We start from the raw sequence: 16080 nt of genomic DNA on the forward strand, positions 1-16080 counted from the left end.
CTCTTGTCAACCCAGTCATTCTACAACCTACAAACTTATACTAACGTATATGAATTAAGTCCAATTTGATTCAGTTGAACACATCTTGTTTCACTGATAAGTACACTGGCAAGGCTGTCCTCACTGAAAAAAGTCCAACTGGGGTACTAATACGGTGACAAGTTTATGCCCGTGGACTAAGAACTGTGGCCAGGGAATAGAGGGAAGTTCTATTTAATGCCTCATCCCACCCACATACCTGTTGTTGACAAAAACAAGTCATAAATTACTCATAGGCTTTGAATGATTTCTGCCCCATGATAGGTTGAATTATTAATTTAACTATAGTTTATCTTTGGTTTTCATTTTACCAGAAAAGAAGTCCTCTATATTGATTTGCTTAAAATTGAATATCTGAGGGGAAACTAGGGGAGTATCTAGCTCAAGCAGAAATGTATTCCCTACTCCTTAATAATCACTCCCTAGTAATTCCAAGATCCTCATATGGAACATAAATGTGTTTTCATGTATAGTTCAGCTACTCTAATTTTGATCAGCAGATTATCAAATAAAACTTCATTCTTCACATTTTTATAATAATAATATTAGAAATAATAAGAAAAGCTTATTTCAACGTGCAAAGAAAATTCAGCTGTAATGCCAAATGAACAAATAAACAAGCAAATAGACCTGCCTGGGTTATCTGCTAATTAATGAAATAAATAAAAAAAAAACTCAATGTAAACAAAACAACAAAATATGTATATTTGAGCTATCATAATTGCATGTGTAAAATTTGAGGTAACAATTTTTGCTACAAATTAACTTGAGCCAGCAATGTCTTTTTAATAAAAAAGTTCAATTGAAGCATATCTCCACCCCCCAACCCCGTCCATGGATGAGTCTGCTAAGAAAGCCTTAGCCATTACTTGTTTAAAACTAAATACAGCATTTTGAGATATAGTCAACTTTAAGTCCTAACCCTGTAATTTACGGGAAGCTCTCTTACAGATCTCACGCAGTTCAGCCCTCACTTAGCTATGAAGATAATTGACAGAGCTTGGCCTAAGGTACATGATTTGGCTGGACATCACACTTACCTGCTTGATTTGTGGTTACATTTACAGACACATACTGCCGGGCTCCTGGGCTCAAGTCGGACACTCCGTTCACTGCCTCAATCTCAAAGGTATAGTTTGTGTGAGCGAGCAGATCCACCATCATGACAGAGGTGTTTTTCAGGCCGATTTGCCGGGGGAGGTACCGGACATGACCGCCACACTCGTCACACACACCTGCATGGGAGTTGCACTTCTTGCATGCAATATAATATGATACATCTTTCCTTCCACCAGTGTCAGCAGGAGGAATCCATTCCAGAAAGACACTAGTTTCATTAACATTTGAGATGGCATTCCGAGGAGCTGAGGGGGGTCCTGGTTTGCAAAGTAAAGTGAGAAAAAGATATTTTAAGATGATAAAATTACGCATTGTTTACTACACATATCCCTGGTCTGAAGGAAAAAAAAAATTGATTTGCAATCAGTCTTTTAAATAGGGAGAATGCAAGAATCATCAATTTGTAATAATCTTTGAAAAATCTTGTTATAGTTTCGTTGGGACAATAGTGGGACTTACACCCTATAGAAATAACTTATCCTGGTATTGTTATAACCACTTGTTTAGTTAAAACAAAGGTTTATGATGGAGTAAAACTATGCAAAAATAATGTTAGATAAAAAATTTTATATTCAAACAGTGGCAAGTCCTTTGACAAGTCCAAGGAAAAATTCTCCATGGGGATTGAACTGATTACTTCCTTATTGAGATCTGTCCCAGAAACCTAGGAAATACACATGAAGGATTTACTAAGCAATGAGCACAAGTGAAAATAGGATTTCTCAGTGTGGCTCTTGACTACAAATTCTGCAGCAAGTATAATAGCCTGAGCTTACCTCAAAATAAATTGCATATCCACAGATAAATCACTAACACCATTTGAAATATTCCCCACAAGTTAAGAAGAAACTAGAATTTAAGTAGCTGGACACTGCAATGTGTAATGAAACTTCACTTACTTTGATATTATTTTAACACCGTAGCTCTGCAAATTGTGAATTTTACTTAATTGGAAATCAGAAATTTATTTAAAAATAACTCTCAAAGACACTGTAAGAGGTTGAATGAAAGTGTTCAGATCTTGAAGGATCAGCAGAACAAATTTATATATAAATTTAAAAAAATATCCATTTGTATACTACTTTACTTCTGAAATGAATAATTAGCTTATTAAGGAGAACTGAAATTAATTCCATATCAGTTGTGACAATTTTATACCACTCTGTTGGGGATTAATAAGGACGGTGGCTTTATGTATCTGGGCATGGGGTATATGGGAAGTCTGCATCTTTCTCTAAATTTTGTTGTGAACCTAAAACTGTTCTAAAAAAATAAAGTCTTTTAAAAAAGGAAACGTATAATATCTGTCTCTACAGTTGATTTTCAGATATTTCAATCTATTATAACATCAATCAGTTAATGTTATATGGTCACATGTTCCCAAGGAAAAAATACATTTATATTTTTTTCAGATTTAATATGTAAAACTTCTTGACAAGGAATATTATGGACTATGGTGTCATTGAATGGTTCATAAGTGTAAATTAAGCTACATGGAAGGGTATAGGTTAGTTCTTTTAATATCCATTGTTTTAAATATAGAGATTAATATTAATTTCTAACTAACATTTATTAAGCCATGACTGTTGAAGACTAAATTTAAAAGTAATAAAAAGAAAAAAAAAAGCTACATGGTATTTATAAAATGCCATTTAAATTGACCCCAAAAATCTAAGAGTTGCCATTTTTGGCAAAATAATCCCTACCTCAGCAATATCTCTGATAGAACCCTGTGAGTTTTCCATACATACAACCTCACACACTTCAATATAAAGCAGTTACTTAAGATGCAAATCCACAAGTATTTTTTTTTACCGTAAACTTAAGCTTATTTAATAGTGGAAAGTTACAGAGAAAATGTCATTTGAAAACAAAAGGTTACAGGTATACTTCTGAAAAAAAGGCAAAATACATTGAAATGTGTCTAGCTCAGGAAGACATCAAACTTTTTTCTCCCTGACATCTGAAATATAACCAAATTAACACCTTTCCCTAAATCTGTTAAAATATTTAAAAAAAAATCAGATTCTGACTCTTCCCTTTTCTTCTGACTCTCTACCAACAGCCCCTTAAAACTTGGGAGGGATGAATATGCCTTTTAATGTCAAAATAGAACTCAAATTCAAGTGAAGCCCTAAAGCAGAAGTAAAACGTAAAGGCTAAGATTGGCATGTACCTAAAAAGTAACTTAATGAAATTTCACTGCCTTGCTAAGAGATGTGATATATGAACCAAAACAGAGCTATGAGAAGTGTCCCTTCATTTAAGCAGATTAACCAAAATCTTTTTCTTTTCCTTTAAGTTTATAACATTCTGTTTTCCAGATTTATGTATTTATAATAAATATTATATATTTATATTATATATACATATATATCAAAAATTATTAGAAGTTAAACCATAAATTTCATTCCAAAGTACCCAGGGAAAGCAAAATTCCAGACTTTCATATGAACATGTGAACATTAGCCAAGCCATCCATGCAAGGGGGTCATAAGCAGTATTGTGGGGTTACGAATGCAACTAAAACAGAACAAATATACCCATAGATTATGTATTAGAAAGATGATCTACACAAGTCCCAATAGTGTTTTCAAAAAATGCATACAAATTAGTGTTTTTTGAAACACAGTACTAGAAATTCACACACCTGGAAACAGAGAAAATTTGAAGCCTCAAGTCCTTTAGTGGGACTAAGCAGTCCCTGACACCAGAGCACAGGCTTTCCATCACCCCAAACCTAGCAAACTTACAGAAAGGGAGACTCAATTTTATGCTGAGAAACAGAAAGATCATGGCTGGGCCACTTAAAACAACTATAGAAAATTAATGGAATTTAAAAGATAATTCAAGATATGGTTTTCTCTCCCTAATTCTACTCCTAATTTCTAATTTTCCCTATTTGTCTCCCTAATTCATTCTATTGTCTGTCCACATTTCCCCTCTACTCTCTGGGCATTCTTTTGCTCTGATAATTAAAATAATCTCTGCTGTAACCAAAACACATCACATTCAATCATAGTTTACATCTCCTCTATTCAAATGCATCTTCCTAAAAGTGTATATAATATTGTCATTTACTTACTTGAAAAGGAATTATTTACAATTAGTAATCATCAAACCCATAAAATGATCAGTCTTGTGATAAAAGAATGATCTTTCATAATGCAAAGCTAATATCAATATGAGAAATTATGAAAATATGTCTTGCTGACACTATAAAATTCAGATGCTAAAATTCAGATAAAATTTCAGTTTGTGGTCATTTGATTAAAACAACTGTATTTCTGTTATATTTCATACTAGAATGAATAAACTAGAATGAATACTAGATTTCAACACTTTTTGTCATCATCTTTGAGAGCAACTGCTGTTTGCTGGCATCAAAAATAGTAAAATAAGGCAAGGTCATGGATACCTTTCTTTCCTCCATTCTGAGTTTTTGTTTGATTTGCCATAGAGTCTTTGTATGCAGACAACTTACAAAAGTATTTTTATCAAGCAAACAAATACATAAGTGTGTTTCCTTCTCAGAAATATGTGGAATACCAGAAAAACTAAAACACCAAAACATCGCTGGATATGGATGCTTCCACTGCAAATGTTGAAATTAAATGTTTACTATCTATCATTCTAATTATTTGATTATGGAATCATATAATAAATAATAGTTAAGGACCCTCACTTATAAGAAATATGGTAACTGCTTAAAAGTCCTATCTAAAGATTTTTTTTCTATTTGACTCCTAAATCTGACTTGCCAACCCCCAGTATTCCATGTTTTGAAAGTGTTTTTTATCTTCTTTCATAAATGACCTTCTCATTGGCTTTTGTCATTTAGTGGGGGAAATTAGGTTAAAAAAAAAAAAAAGCATTTATTACGTTTATGTGATCAGAAGCCAGGCTCGGTAGAGAACAAAGAATGAAAAAAACGGTTTATGGTGAAAAGAAAAATGGGTTTATCAAAGTCATGTTTACCTGTCATGAACATGAAAAGAAATTACAAAATAAAAGAAAAAATTATCTGTCCCCAGTGTTAAATTTGAAATTAGGGAAAATGAATGCTTCTAACAGTGAGTAATAAAAGAGACTCCAACTTTTCAGTCCTTACTTAAGAAAATCAAAATTCGGTTAAAAAAAAAAACTATTTTGGAAGATTAAACATTATGCCTGTTTTAAGGAAAAAAGTAACAGGATGTAACAGGCTCCATCATGCTCTGTCTTCAAAGTGGTGAACGTCACCAGATATCAGTGGGTTTCCTTACTTGTGCATGCCATTGTGGGTGGATCAGACTCCCTCCTGAAATAATCCTTTTCACAGACACAAGAGGTTGAAGCTTCCTCATGGGTATAACTGTGAGGTGGACATTTGCTGCAGCTCTGGCTGTGAGGTGAGGCTTTGAAGAACCCCGGTCTGCACACTGTCAAAAGAAATAAGAGACTAAGCTTTTCCCTGGAACAGATGCGGTGTTTGTTTTGTGAATAATGTCATTATTTTGACGAGTAGACACAGATCACATATAACACAATATTGCCATTAATTTCAGAAATGTTTCATAAGCTTCTGAATCATAAATACCAGGCTATTCATTCAGATAATCAAATATTTAAGGATTTAAATTAAACATGTCTGGACTGTGTGTATTTTTAGTGATCTTTATGTTGCATGAGCTTATAAGAAATGATATTACAAAAGATAAATACTTAGATGTATTTAAAACTGAAGCAGGGCTTTGATTATAATTTTCATTGATGGTGTTATTCACGGAATTTTGTGGGAAAATAATAATTTTACCCTATGCTTATAGAATGGTATGGGACATCATAGGTCCTCAAAAATTAGTTATTGAATTAATTAATTAATTTGTGGATGTTAAGAGCTTCACAAATTTTGTTGGATTTGGGAAACTGCAGGGATGAGCTGGTGTATCATTCACATTATATTGGCTTTAGGGGAGTCAGATGATAGGCATTTACTTCACATTTTACTCCATTTTAGGACTTTTATTTGACTGGACATACATCTATTCTAATATCAGTCATACTTATACTGTACAAATTGTAATGATCTATAAAGGGTAGAAACTGTGTCTCATTTAATTTTGCATTCATAATAATTCTCACAGTGTTTGACCACAGTAGGTGATTATAAATTATCACATAATGCATAAATGAATGAATGACATGGCCTGAAGATTGTAACTGAACTACTCAGAATCACATAAAGAAAGTGTGCTCTGGATATTTGTATTAACATTTCTGTTAGTCTTCAAGTAAGTGCTTGCAAAGTAAATCTTTTTATGATTCTCATTCCCTAACCTTTTGAATCTTTCTTTCTTCTCAATGGCTAATAAAGTCAAACTTTCATTCCAGTTGCCCAATATGGGCCAAAGACACCAAATTGTTGGTTTGATTACTTTTTAGGGTTTAGATTACATAAAATTAATCAACTATATATATTTTTCTATTTTCAAAACTCAGTACATATACTTAAGAACATTTATTCAAGCATCAATGGAAATTTGCTGAAGCTCAAAGGTGAACTGATATTTCAACAGGAGTTTTTGATAGACATAATGAATTTGGGCTAATTTTCATGTGCTATAAATGATTTGGGGTTTTAGTAATCCATGCTAAGGCTTTCTGCCATCACCATGAATAATCAGGAATTGACAAAAATGAGAAGGTACTTTTCAGTAGATCTAATTATAGCGATAGCAAAGCCTTAATGCTCTTATAAATTCAGAGAGAATGTGAAGGTATTTGAAAGATAAGAAGAGCTTTTTGATAGTATTAGGGACATTCTTGTAGTTAAATGGTTAGGAAAAGATTTAAAATATTATTTTTCTTATAATAGGATTGCTGTAGCAGTCAATACCATTCTTAGCTAAGTTATCCATTTTTTCTCCTTTTATCCTCTTCAGTAAAACCATTTTCACTTTAAATATTATTTACTTTCAAAGACATGAAGTGTCAATCCACAATTCTGTATATTTGGAATCTGATGATCATTTGTGAAACAAAAGACAGTCCTTTTATTTTATTGAATGCCTTTTAACCTAAAAACTTATTTTGCTATCATATATAACAGTAACCCTCCATGGAAGCTTCGGAAGCTAATTAATATAAAAGTACATAAGTGTATCTTTCTGGTCAGTAGTTCAGCAAAATGCTTTCAGCTGGTGTAATGGGCCAAAAATTTTGCTCTGTACTAGATTACAGAGGTGAACAACATAGAAATGGCTCTGCCTTTGTCAGTCTTAAAAGTACTGCATGACTAATTATAAATATTGTTATGATAGAAAAAAAGAAAGAGCATGGAAGTGAACATTGACATCTAATTTAGATTGGGATGTCAAAAAAAGACTTCCTTAGGAAGCTTTGTTGAGATGTTAAAAAAATTAAAAAGGAAGCATATCCATTTTACATTGGGGGACAATCAGAGCGTATTAAACTGCATTAGAAGGGCAAATTCTTTGCAAAGGACCAAAACAGGGAAGAAATAAGGAGATAGAAGAAACTGAAGAATTGGTAAGCGTGAAAGTACAATTAAAGTGGTAGAGATAAAGTTAGACAGGGAAAAGGACACCAGACCACACCTTACAGGTTTTATTATTTGAGGTCATGATAAAATTTTAAGCAGGAAAATACTAGGATGACAATGATGTTTGAGACATCACAGCGTAGCACTGTGGGTAACGGAACGGAGAGGAGCAGGGATGGAGGCAATCGGGCCTTTTGCCTCTGTTGCACAAGAGAAAAGAGACCCTTGTGTAACAAGAGTGGTTTCAGTGGTGATAGATCAGAGTAGGTGAATTCAGGTGATCAGTCTGAGGTAAAATCAACGAGAATTCATGGTATATTTCATGGTCAGATGTGAGAGGGGAAATCCTACGGATGACTCTGAGGTGTTTGGCTTAAACTGCCCAGGAACTACGGGAGCCATTTTCTCAGAGAATGTTCGATATGAAATGCATTTGGAGGAAGATAGTAATTAAGTTTGAAGTGTTCTTTAATTTGAGGTGGCTAGAGAAATCCAAATAGAGATCTAGGGAGGAAAGCAGTGTACTCAATATTATCCAAGAAAAAACTACATATATATGTAATTATTCATTGCCTTCAGATCATGGCCTGGAATCCAAATGGTACATACAATGCTGCTAGACAACCTTAGCATTATTTCCTTAGTTAACTTTAGTTTTTGGCATCAACATGATGATTTTATAGCTTCTTCTCTCTCTTCTTACTCCTTAGAAGCTCTGTTCTTTTGTGATTCCTAGCTGGTTAAATTTGTCTCTTTGCTGAGAAAATGGAAGTCATTAGAGGAACTTGCTTATTTTCCTGCCACCAGATCTCCAAACCTAAATGCACTTGTAGCCACCCTCTCTACCTTTCTTCCCATTAAAATGCACAGATATTTTTGATTCTATCGAAGGAAAATATATTTATTTTAATTAGGAACCTCATCTCTATCCTCTGTGGGTAATATTTGAAGTGTCTACTATTCCTGCTACATGCTCAGTCTCTCTCAGTCTCTTTCTTTTAGTTTCTGTCTGTCTGTGGTCTCTCTCTCACCTAGACATTCACATGAGCCCAATACAATATTCCAGAATTTTTCAATGGAAACCAAGTGAAGCAAAAGAAAACAAATAATAACCATAAACTATCAATCTCATTTGATCTCAATTTACCCTGTAGCTACCAGTTTCACTTCCCTGCAGAACACAATTTCTTAAATTACTTTTCCATACACGCATCTCTAGTTCCTATTTTAAATCACACGTTGGCACAATCCACTCCCTTGAACCTGTTTTTGTTAAGATTGCAGTCATCTTGTTCCCACCCTTCTCAACAGCATTTGATCATGTCCTTTTTGGGAAACTCCAATTAATTTTACTACAAAATGCTAGCAATGTCTACAAGTTTCCACACAATATCTAAGAATTCCTTCAAATGTGGTCTCTTCCCACACTCACTATCTCCAACCATACTAACTTATTTATAATTTCTTGCATTTGAGAAACTGTTATCTATTTCTAAATTTTTCAGGAAAAGCATCCCAGCCAAAAGACAAGAAGTGTAAAGTTACTGGGGGAAAAAAGTTTGCAGTCCCTGATAAGGAACTTGGATTTATTCTGAATGCATTTGGAAAACACAGGGTACTTTATTTTTTCATGGCACTCCTTTTGTCACACACTGTGGCAAGGAATATTTGTATTGTGGTCAGAATATAAAAATTATGCTTGATACCCTAAAGCTACACATATTTAGGGAGACAATAAATAAAAACTAATAATCAAAAAAAGCAAAATTGACCTTTTTTGCATCTTAATCATGACGACACTGAACAAATAATTATTTAGATGAGTGGTAATATTTCTTTAAACTCCAACTCTATATATTTCTTTTAAAATAAATGAATATTTGGAGTGAAATTATTTCAAAATGACAATTGTACATTACCTAAAAATTATTTAGAAAATATTATGCAAGTCCATTTAAGTTGAACAAGGAGCCGGAGACAAAAACTGCATCCTATGTTTCATGAGACTGACTTGAAGGAAAGGAAACTATTTTTTTTTTTGAAGGAAAATGTTTTTAATGATTCCTATTCTGTCCATGCTTCAAGGCTCTTTTTAAGTGCTACCTTTTACATGATGTTTGTGATCATCTCCGTTGCCACATACTCTTTCCTTACACATCTTATAGGGCTACAGATTATTTATTGAACATCTGTCTTTGGCATATAGCACAAATTTTGCCATAATTTTATGTGTATTAACTCTTACCTGCTTTATATAGAGTTGGAAAACTCTGTATAAACATTCTAAAGAATGGAAATAGTTCATTAGATTTTCATTATATGTAGCATAATTTGTTGTACTGAGTACCTATTCTTCAGTATTTATTGTGTAAATAATACATTTCTGTCCTTCTCAGAGTGTGCATGATATAGCAGAACTTAATAAAAGCTGATGAAGCTAAATTATTTAAATATTAAGTCTTGGCAAGTAAATAATATGTCCTATATCGATGTCGGCTACTTTAGAAGTTTTGCAAAACCTGCCAACATTCCAGCTCTCATATTTATCACTTAGAAAACAAGGCTGTTAATTGTATCTATTAAAATAGTTTTAAAAATCTAAACAGAAAAAGCACGTCATCAATATATGAATTTCAGTTGTCAAATTTGTGAAAAGGTGTTGCCTAATCTAATTAGAAGACCTAAAAAAGTTCTCAAAATTACTAAAAAATGGTTAACCTGATAATTTAGGGTTTTTCCTATACTTTTTTAAAAAAATACTTTATTTATTTATTTGATAGAAAGAGAGACAGCCAGAGAGGGGACATAAAACAGGGGGAGTGGGAGAAGGAAAAGCAGACTCCCCACTGAGCAGGGAGCCAGAGGCAGGACTCGATCCCACGGCCCCAGGATCATGACCTGAGCTGAAGACAGCTGCTTAATGACTGAGCCACCCAGATGAGCATAGGGTTTTTCTTATACTTATTACCAATTACCAATTAGATTACTTTTAATGTGTCATATATATATATATATATTTTTTGTCTTAAAGGTTCATCACCCTTGGGATACCTAAGTGAATTCATTTTACAACTCAAAATCCAGAAACAGAAGCACAGTCACCAAGAAAAAAATAATGTAGAAAATACTGTTTTAGTAATTTAGAATACTACTATCCTCCCCACTACAATTAAAATATACAGATGATCTTAAATAGAATATGCACTGCCTGTTTTTGTCTATATCGTTTGATACAATTAATCTTCAAAAGTGTTATTAGTTTTATCTGATTATGTTTTATAAGAATGAAAGACAATCACTTTGACAATATTTTTACTACAGTTCTATTATAGATGAATTACCAGAGGTTATTAGCAAAGTCAAATTTACTTTTTAAGCAGATCTTTCAAAATGAAGTGGCCATAGGATAGTTTAACCCAAATTTAAAAGATGTGTTTAAGAAAAACAGCATAACACAACATGCTATCATAAAATTGAAAAACAATTTAATACTTACACCAAAATTTAAAAATGAAAGCAGATCTTTATATTTAAAATGTACGCTCAGTGTAAAAAAAAATAGGTAATGAGTTAAAAACATTGGTACATTAAAATAGATCTTAAAGAAGGAGCTCTAAAATTTAGCAACATCTCTTGAATGCTTACACATAGAAATAGGACAAAGAGCCTAGTCAAGAATCTAAAATTCCTGGCTAGTTTGAATATAACTTTAAATGGTAGAAAGCAATAAGGCTGATTTTAATATTAGAAAATAATATCTGAGAAGAAAAAATACTATTTTTAATTAAAATAAAATTTTTACAGTTTTTTATAATAATAGTTAACATACAGTTTTATATTGGTCTCAGGTGTACAATATAATGATTCAACAATTCTATACATTATTCAGTGCTCATCATCATAAGTATACTCTTAAACCTCATCACCTATTTCACCCATCCCCCCATCTACCTCCCTTCTGATATGATTTATTTTAAATGATTACCCTCAGTTTTTTTTTTCCTTCCACCAAGACCATTTTTTATTTGAAGCATACTTCAGAATATATGGTTTTAAAAGATATATCTAAAACATTCCATTCAAGAAAAATAGAATACACATTTTCTTTGACTACACACTGAAGAATTCCTTGGTTAAATTACATAAAAATAGACATAACAAATATTACAAATTCAAGAAAACTGAAATCATACCAGCTATATTTTCTAACCACAGTGATATAAAACCAAATATCAACACTAAAACAAAGCTGGAAATCTACATTGTAAATATTAAATATTAATATGTAAGTATTAAACAACACACTACTGTACAAGCAATGAGCCAAATAAGAAATAAAATAGCAAATCAAAATATGTCTCAAAATAAAAGAAAAAAATACAGTATTCCAAAGCCTATGGCAAAAACAAACTTTAGAGTGAAATTTATGCTATAAACTCATATTAAGAAAAAAAAGTTTCAAATAAACAATTTCACATTATACTACAAGGAACTAGAAAAAGAAGAGATTTACCTGAAATTTACTAGATGAAGGAAATAAAAAAGAAAAATCAGAAATAAATAGAGACAAGAATAAACAACAACATAATATTAAAAAAATAATGATTAGTCTTTTAAAAAAATAAATTTGGCAATGCTTTAATGACATTAAGGGGAAAAAAAACAAAATGAGAAATGGAAGAGAAAACAATACAATAGATAACCACAAAAATGCATAGTATGATAACAAATTACTATAAATAATGATATAATAACAAAGCAGATAACTTAGGAAAAAATCTGATAATTACCAAAACAAACAAACAAACAAAAAAACCCACACACAAGTTATCATAATTGAATCATGAATCTTGAATCTAAGAAATAGGAAATCTTCTTAGACCAATAACAAGCATAAAAGTTGAATTAGGAATCAAAAATCTCTCAGCACAGAAAAGCCCAAGACTACATGGTTTCATTGGTGGATTCTACCAAACATTTGAAAAAAATGGTTGATGACAATCTCTATCAAAATCTTAAATAATGGAATAGAGGGAACCTATTCAAAATCATTCCATGAAATCAGTACTACAATGATACCAAAGCAGGATAAAAACCATAGAAGAACAAAAAATGTCAAGTTTGTCTGATATAAGTATTGCTGCTCTGACTTTTCTTTTGATACCCATTTGTATAATTAATGCTTCTCCACCTCCTTGCTTTCAATCTATAGGTGTTTTTAGGTTTAAAATGAGTCTTGCAGTGCTTGGGTGGCTTTGTTGGTTAAGTGTCCAACTTTTGATTTTAGCTCAGGTCGTGATCTTAAGGTCATCAAATTGAGCCCAAGTCAGGCTCCAAACTGAACATGGAGCTTACTTTAGATTCTCTTTCTCCCTCTCCCTCTGCCCTTCCCCTGCTCATGAGTTCACGTGCATGCACTTCCACTACCTCAAAAAAACAAAAATTTAAATTAAAATTAAAAAAATAAAATGAATATTTTGTAGGCAGCATATAGATGGGTCTTTTCTTTTTCTTTTTCTTTTTTTTTTTTTTTTTTTTTTTGGTCATTTCTAATACTCTACGTCTTTTGAGTGGAACATTTAGTCCATTTACATTTAAAGTAATTATCGATTGGTATGTATTTATTTCCATTTTTACTTGTTTTGTCATTGTTTCTGGAGATTTTCTCAGATCCTTTCTTGTCTTTGTTACTTTTTGTCTCTCCTTTGTATCTCTTCTTTTAGTCTGAATGATAGCCGAGCTGGATAGAATATTCTTGGCCACAGATTTTTCCTATTTAGCACGTTGAATATGTCATGCCACTCCATTTTGGCTTACAAAGTTTCTGTTGAGAAATCTTTTTATGTTTTATGTTTTCTCTTACAAATTAAGAACTTCTTTTGTCTTGCTGCTTTTAAGATTTTTTTCTTTATCACTACATTTTACAAATTTAATTATAATATGTCTTGGTGGTGGCCTGCTTTTGTTGATTTTGATGGCAGTTCTCTGTGCCTCCTGAATCTGGATGTTGTTTCCTTCCCCAGATTAGGGACGGTGCCTGCTATTATTTCTTGAAATAAAATTTCTGCTCCCCTTTCTCTCTCTTCTTTTAGGACTCCTATAATACAAATGTTATTGCATTTGGTGGAGTCAGTGAGTTCCCTAAGTCTATCCTTGTGTTGCATAATTCTTCATTTTCTCTTCTGTTCACCTTCATAATTTTTCCATTATTTTGTCTTCTAAGTCACTAATTCATTGCTCTGCTTCCTACAGCTGGCTGCTTATTCCATCAAGCATGTTTCTAATCTCACTTATTGATTCTTCATCTCTAATTGAGTCTTTTTTAGTTTTTTTTATCTCTGTGGTAAGGGTCTCACTAAAGTCTTTTATTTTTTCCTCAAACAAAATGAGTATCCTTATGATTGCTGCTTTAAATTCTCTACCAGGCATGTTCCTTACATCTATTTTGCTTGGATCTCTGGATGTGGCCTTATCTCATTCTTTCGTTTGGGATTAATTCCTCTGTCTTGGCATTTTGTTTAAGTCTCTGCCTTTTCCTTTGTGTTAGAAAAACCAGTTATGTCTCCTGCTCCTGAAAGCAATGGCTTTATGAAGAAGTCATGTGTTGCCCAGGGACTGGCACTTCAGGGAGTGTCTCTGGTATGTGCTGTATATACTCTGCTATTGTGTTTTGGCTGCTCTGTTCTTCACACCATTCATCTACAGAGGCTCTCCTTGCCCAATGTAGGCAATGTTTAGTCCCTGGCCCGAATGTGGCAAGTTTTAACTAGATGTGCTCTAGTCTACTTGTAGAATGAGATCTGACACCTACTCCACCAGAATGGAGGCCTGGCCAAACTCTGGTTGGGAGACTTGGAGTGGGCAGGGTTTGTGTTGGCCTCCTTGGGGAGGAGCCTGCTGCAGTGAAACTGAGACAAGCGTAACTGAGAAGGGCAGTTTCCACAGAGCATGGGGGTGGGCTTGGTGTAAGCAAGGTGGCAACCAACCTCAGCACTGTGCTGCCGCCTCCCACCAGTCTTGGTGGCTCTGTGTTTGTGCTGAAGGGCAGGACAAAGAAATGGTGCTGACCAACTTCCTTGTTCCTGAAGAAGTATCTCTGTGAACACTGCCTCTCAGGGATGTTCTCCTCTCCAAAAGAGTAAATAATCTCCCCACTGTGTGCCCCAGGCATTCTTCAGATGGCTGCTTCAATGCTATCTGCCTCTGGATTGCTCCTCCTTCTTCAGGAGTAGGACAGTACCCCATCTGGCTGTATCCCAGCTAAATCCACCAACCTTTAAAATTCCAGGTTTTAAGTCCCGCTGTGAGAACTCATGAAATTCAGCTCCTCTTGTTTTCCAAACCAATGATTGTGGGAAAATGTTCTATTTGTTCATTCCCCTTGTGTTGCTCTCTGCCTAGCCCTTCACCATGACCACAGCTCTTTCCCTCTGCAGAAGCTGTGATCTATTTCTCCTCTAACCCACATTTCCACACTTCCTACCTTCTTCAATGACAAATGACCCCTTCTCTCCCTTTAGTTATAAAATTTGTTCCGTCAGTCTTCTGGCAGATTTCTGGAGTATTTAGGATGATTTGGTAATTATCTCGTTGTGTTTGTGGGCTGATAGGAGCCTATGGTCCTCCTACTCTGCTGCCATCTTGAGGACTTCGTCCAGAACAAGAATACTATTGATAAATACATTAAATCTCTATCTCTATTTATACTTACATTTATAATTTAGCCTTGTCAAATATTGATAGAAGCCCCAATAAATTATATTATATTTATAAATGAAGAGTAAAATTAATTGCTACATATCCTTTAGGTATTCATTTTTTCAATATATGTAATGAGCCAGGCTTATGTGTCATGAACCGTACTGGACACTGGACATGAATACATAATTAAAACTCATTCATTGCTATTATGCCATTAAATAACTCAGTCAGGTGTAGCAAATTACTTATACATTGCCGGGCACATATTTAAGGTTTCATTAATTGATGTTGTTTAGTATTTATATATATATATATTTATTTATTTATTTGTTTATTTATTTATTTATTTAAAAAGCACTTAAAACAACAATTTAAAAATAACATTGTGGGGCACCTGGGTGGCTCAGTGGGTTAAAGCCTCTGCCTTTGGCTAAGATCATGATCCCACGGTCCTGGGATAGAGCCCCACATCGGGCTTTCTGCTCCGCAGGGAGCCTGCTTCCTCCTCTCTCTCTCTCTCTCTACCTGCCTTTCTGCCTACCTGTGATTTCTGTCAAAAAATAAATAAATAAATACATTTTTTAAAAATAGCATTGTGTGTGTGAATGTGTGTGTCTTATCTGTATAGAGACAAAAAATTAAGGTCCCCCAGTAAAAGACTAAACATTTATAATACA

General features: G+C 33.5%; 1 protein-coding gene across 11 annotated transcripts in view; it reads right to left on the bottom strand.

Annotated features, from left to right (window-relative positions):
- The window catches only part of EPHA5 (EPH receptor A5), a 348209-nt gene that overhangs the window by 166483 nt on the left and 165646 nt on the right, over window positions 1-16080 (bottom strand). For 8 of the 11 annotated variants that reach the window (XR_004283480.1, XM_032334443.1, XM_032334445.1 and 5 more), the window contains exons 4-5: window positions 5424-5579; window positions 1080-1415 (exon numbers count right to left, since the gene is read on the bottom strand). The exons of 1 other annotated variant lie outside the window; for it this stretch is intronic. Coding sequence is in view for 9 of the 10 variants with exons in the window: in XM_032334443.1 (XP_032190334.1) it covers window positions 1080-1415; window positions 5424-5579 (492 nt within the window). In the remaining variant the exon portion in view is untranslated. The remainder of the gene's footprint in view (window positions 1-1079; window positions 1416-5423; window positions 5580-16080) is intronic. 2 more of the 11 variants (XM_032334446.1, XM_032334447.1) reach the window with 1 other exon arrangement.

The sequence above is a fragment of the Mustela erminea genome, chromosome 2 (genome assembly GCF_009829155.1).
Source record: "Mustela erminea isolate mMusErm1 chromosome 2, mMusErm1.Pri, whole genome shotgun sequence".
Classification (NCBI taxonomy): domain Eukaryota; kingdom Metazoa; phylum Chordata; class Mammalia; order Carnivora; family Mustelidae; genus Mustela; species Mustela erminea.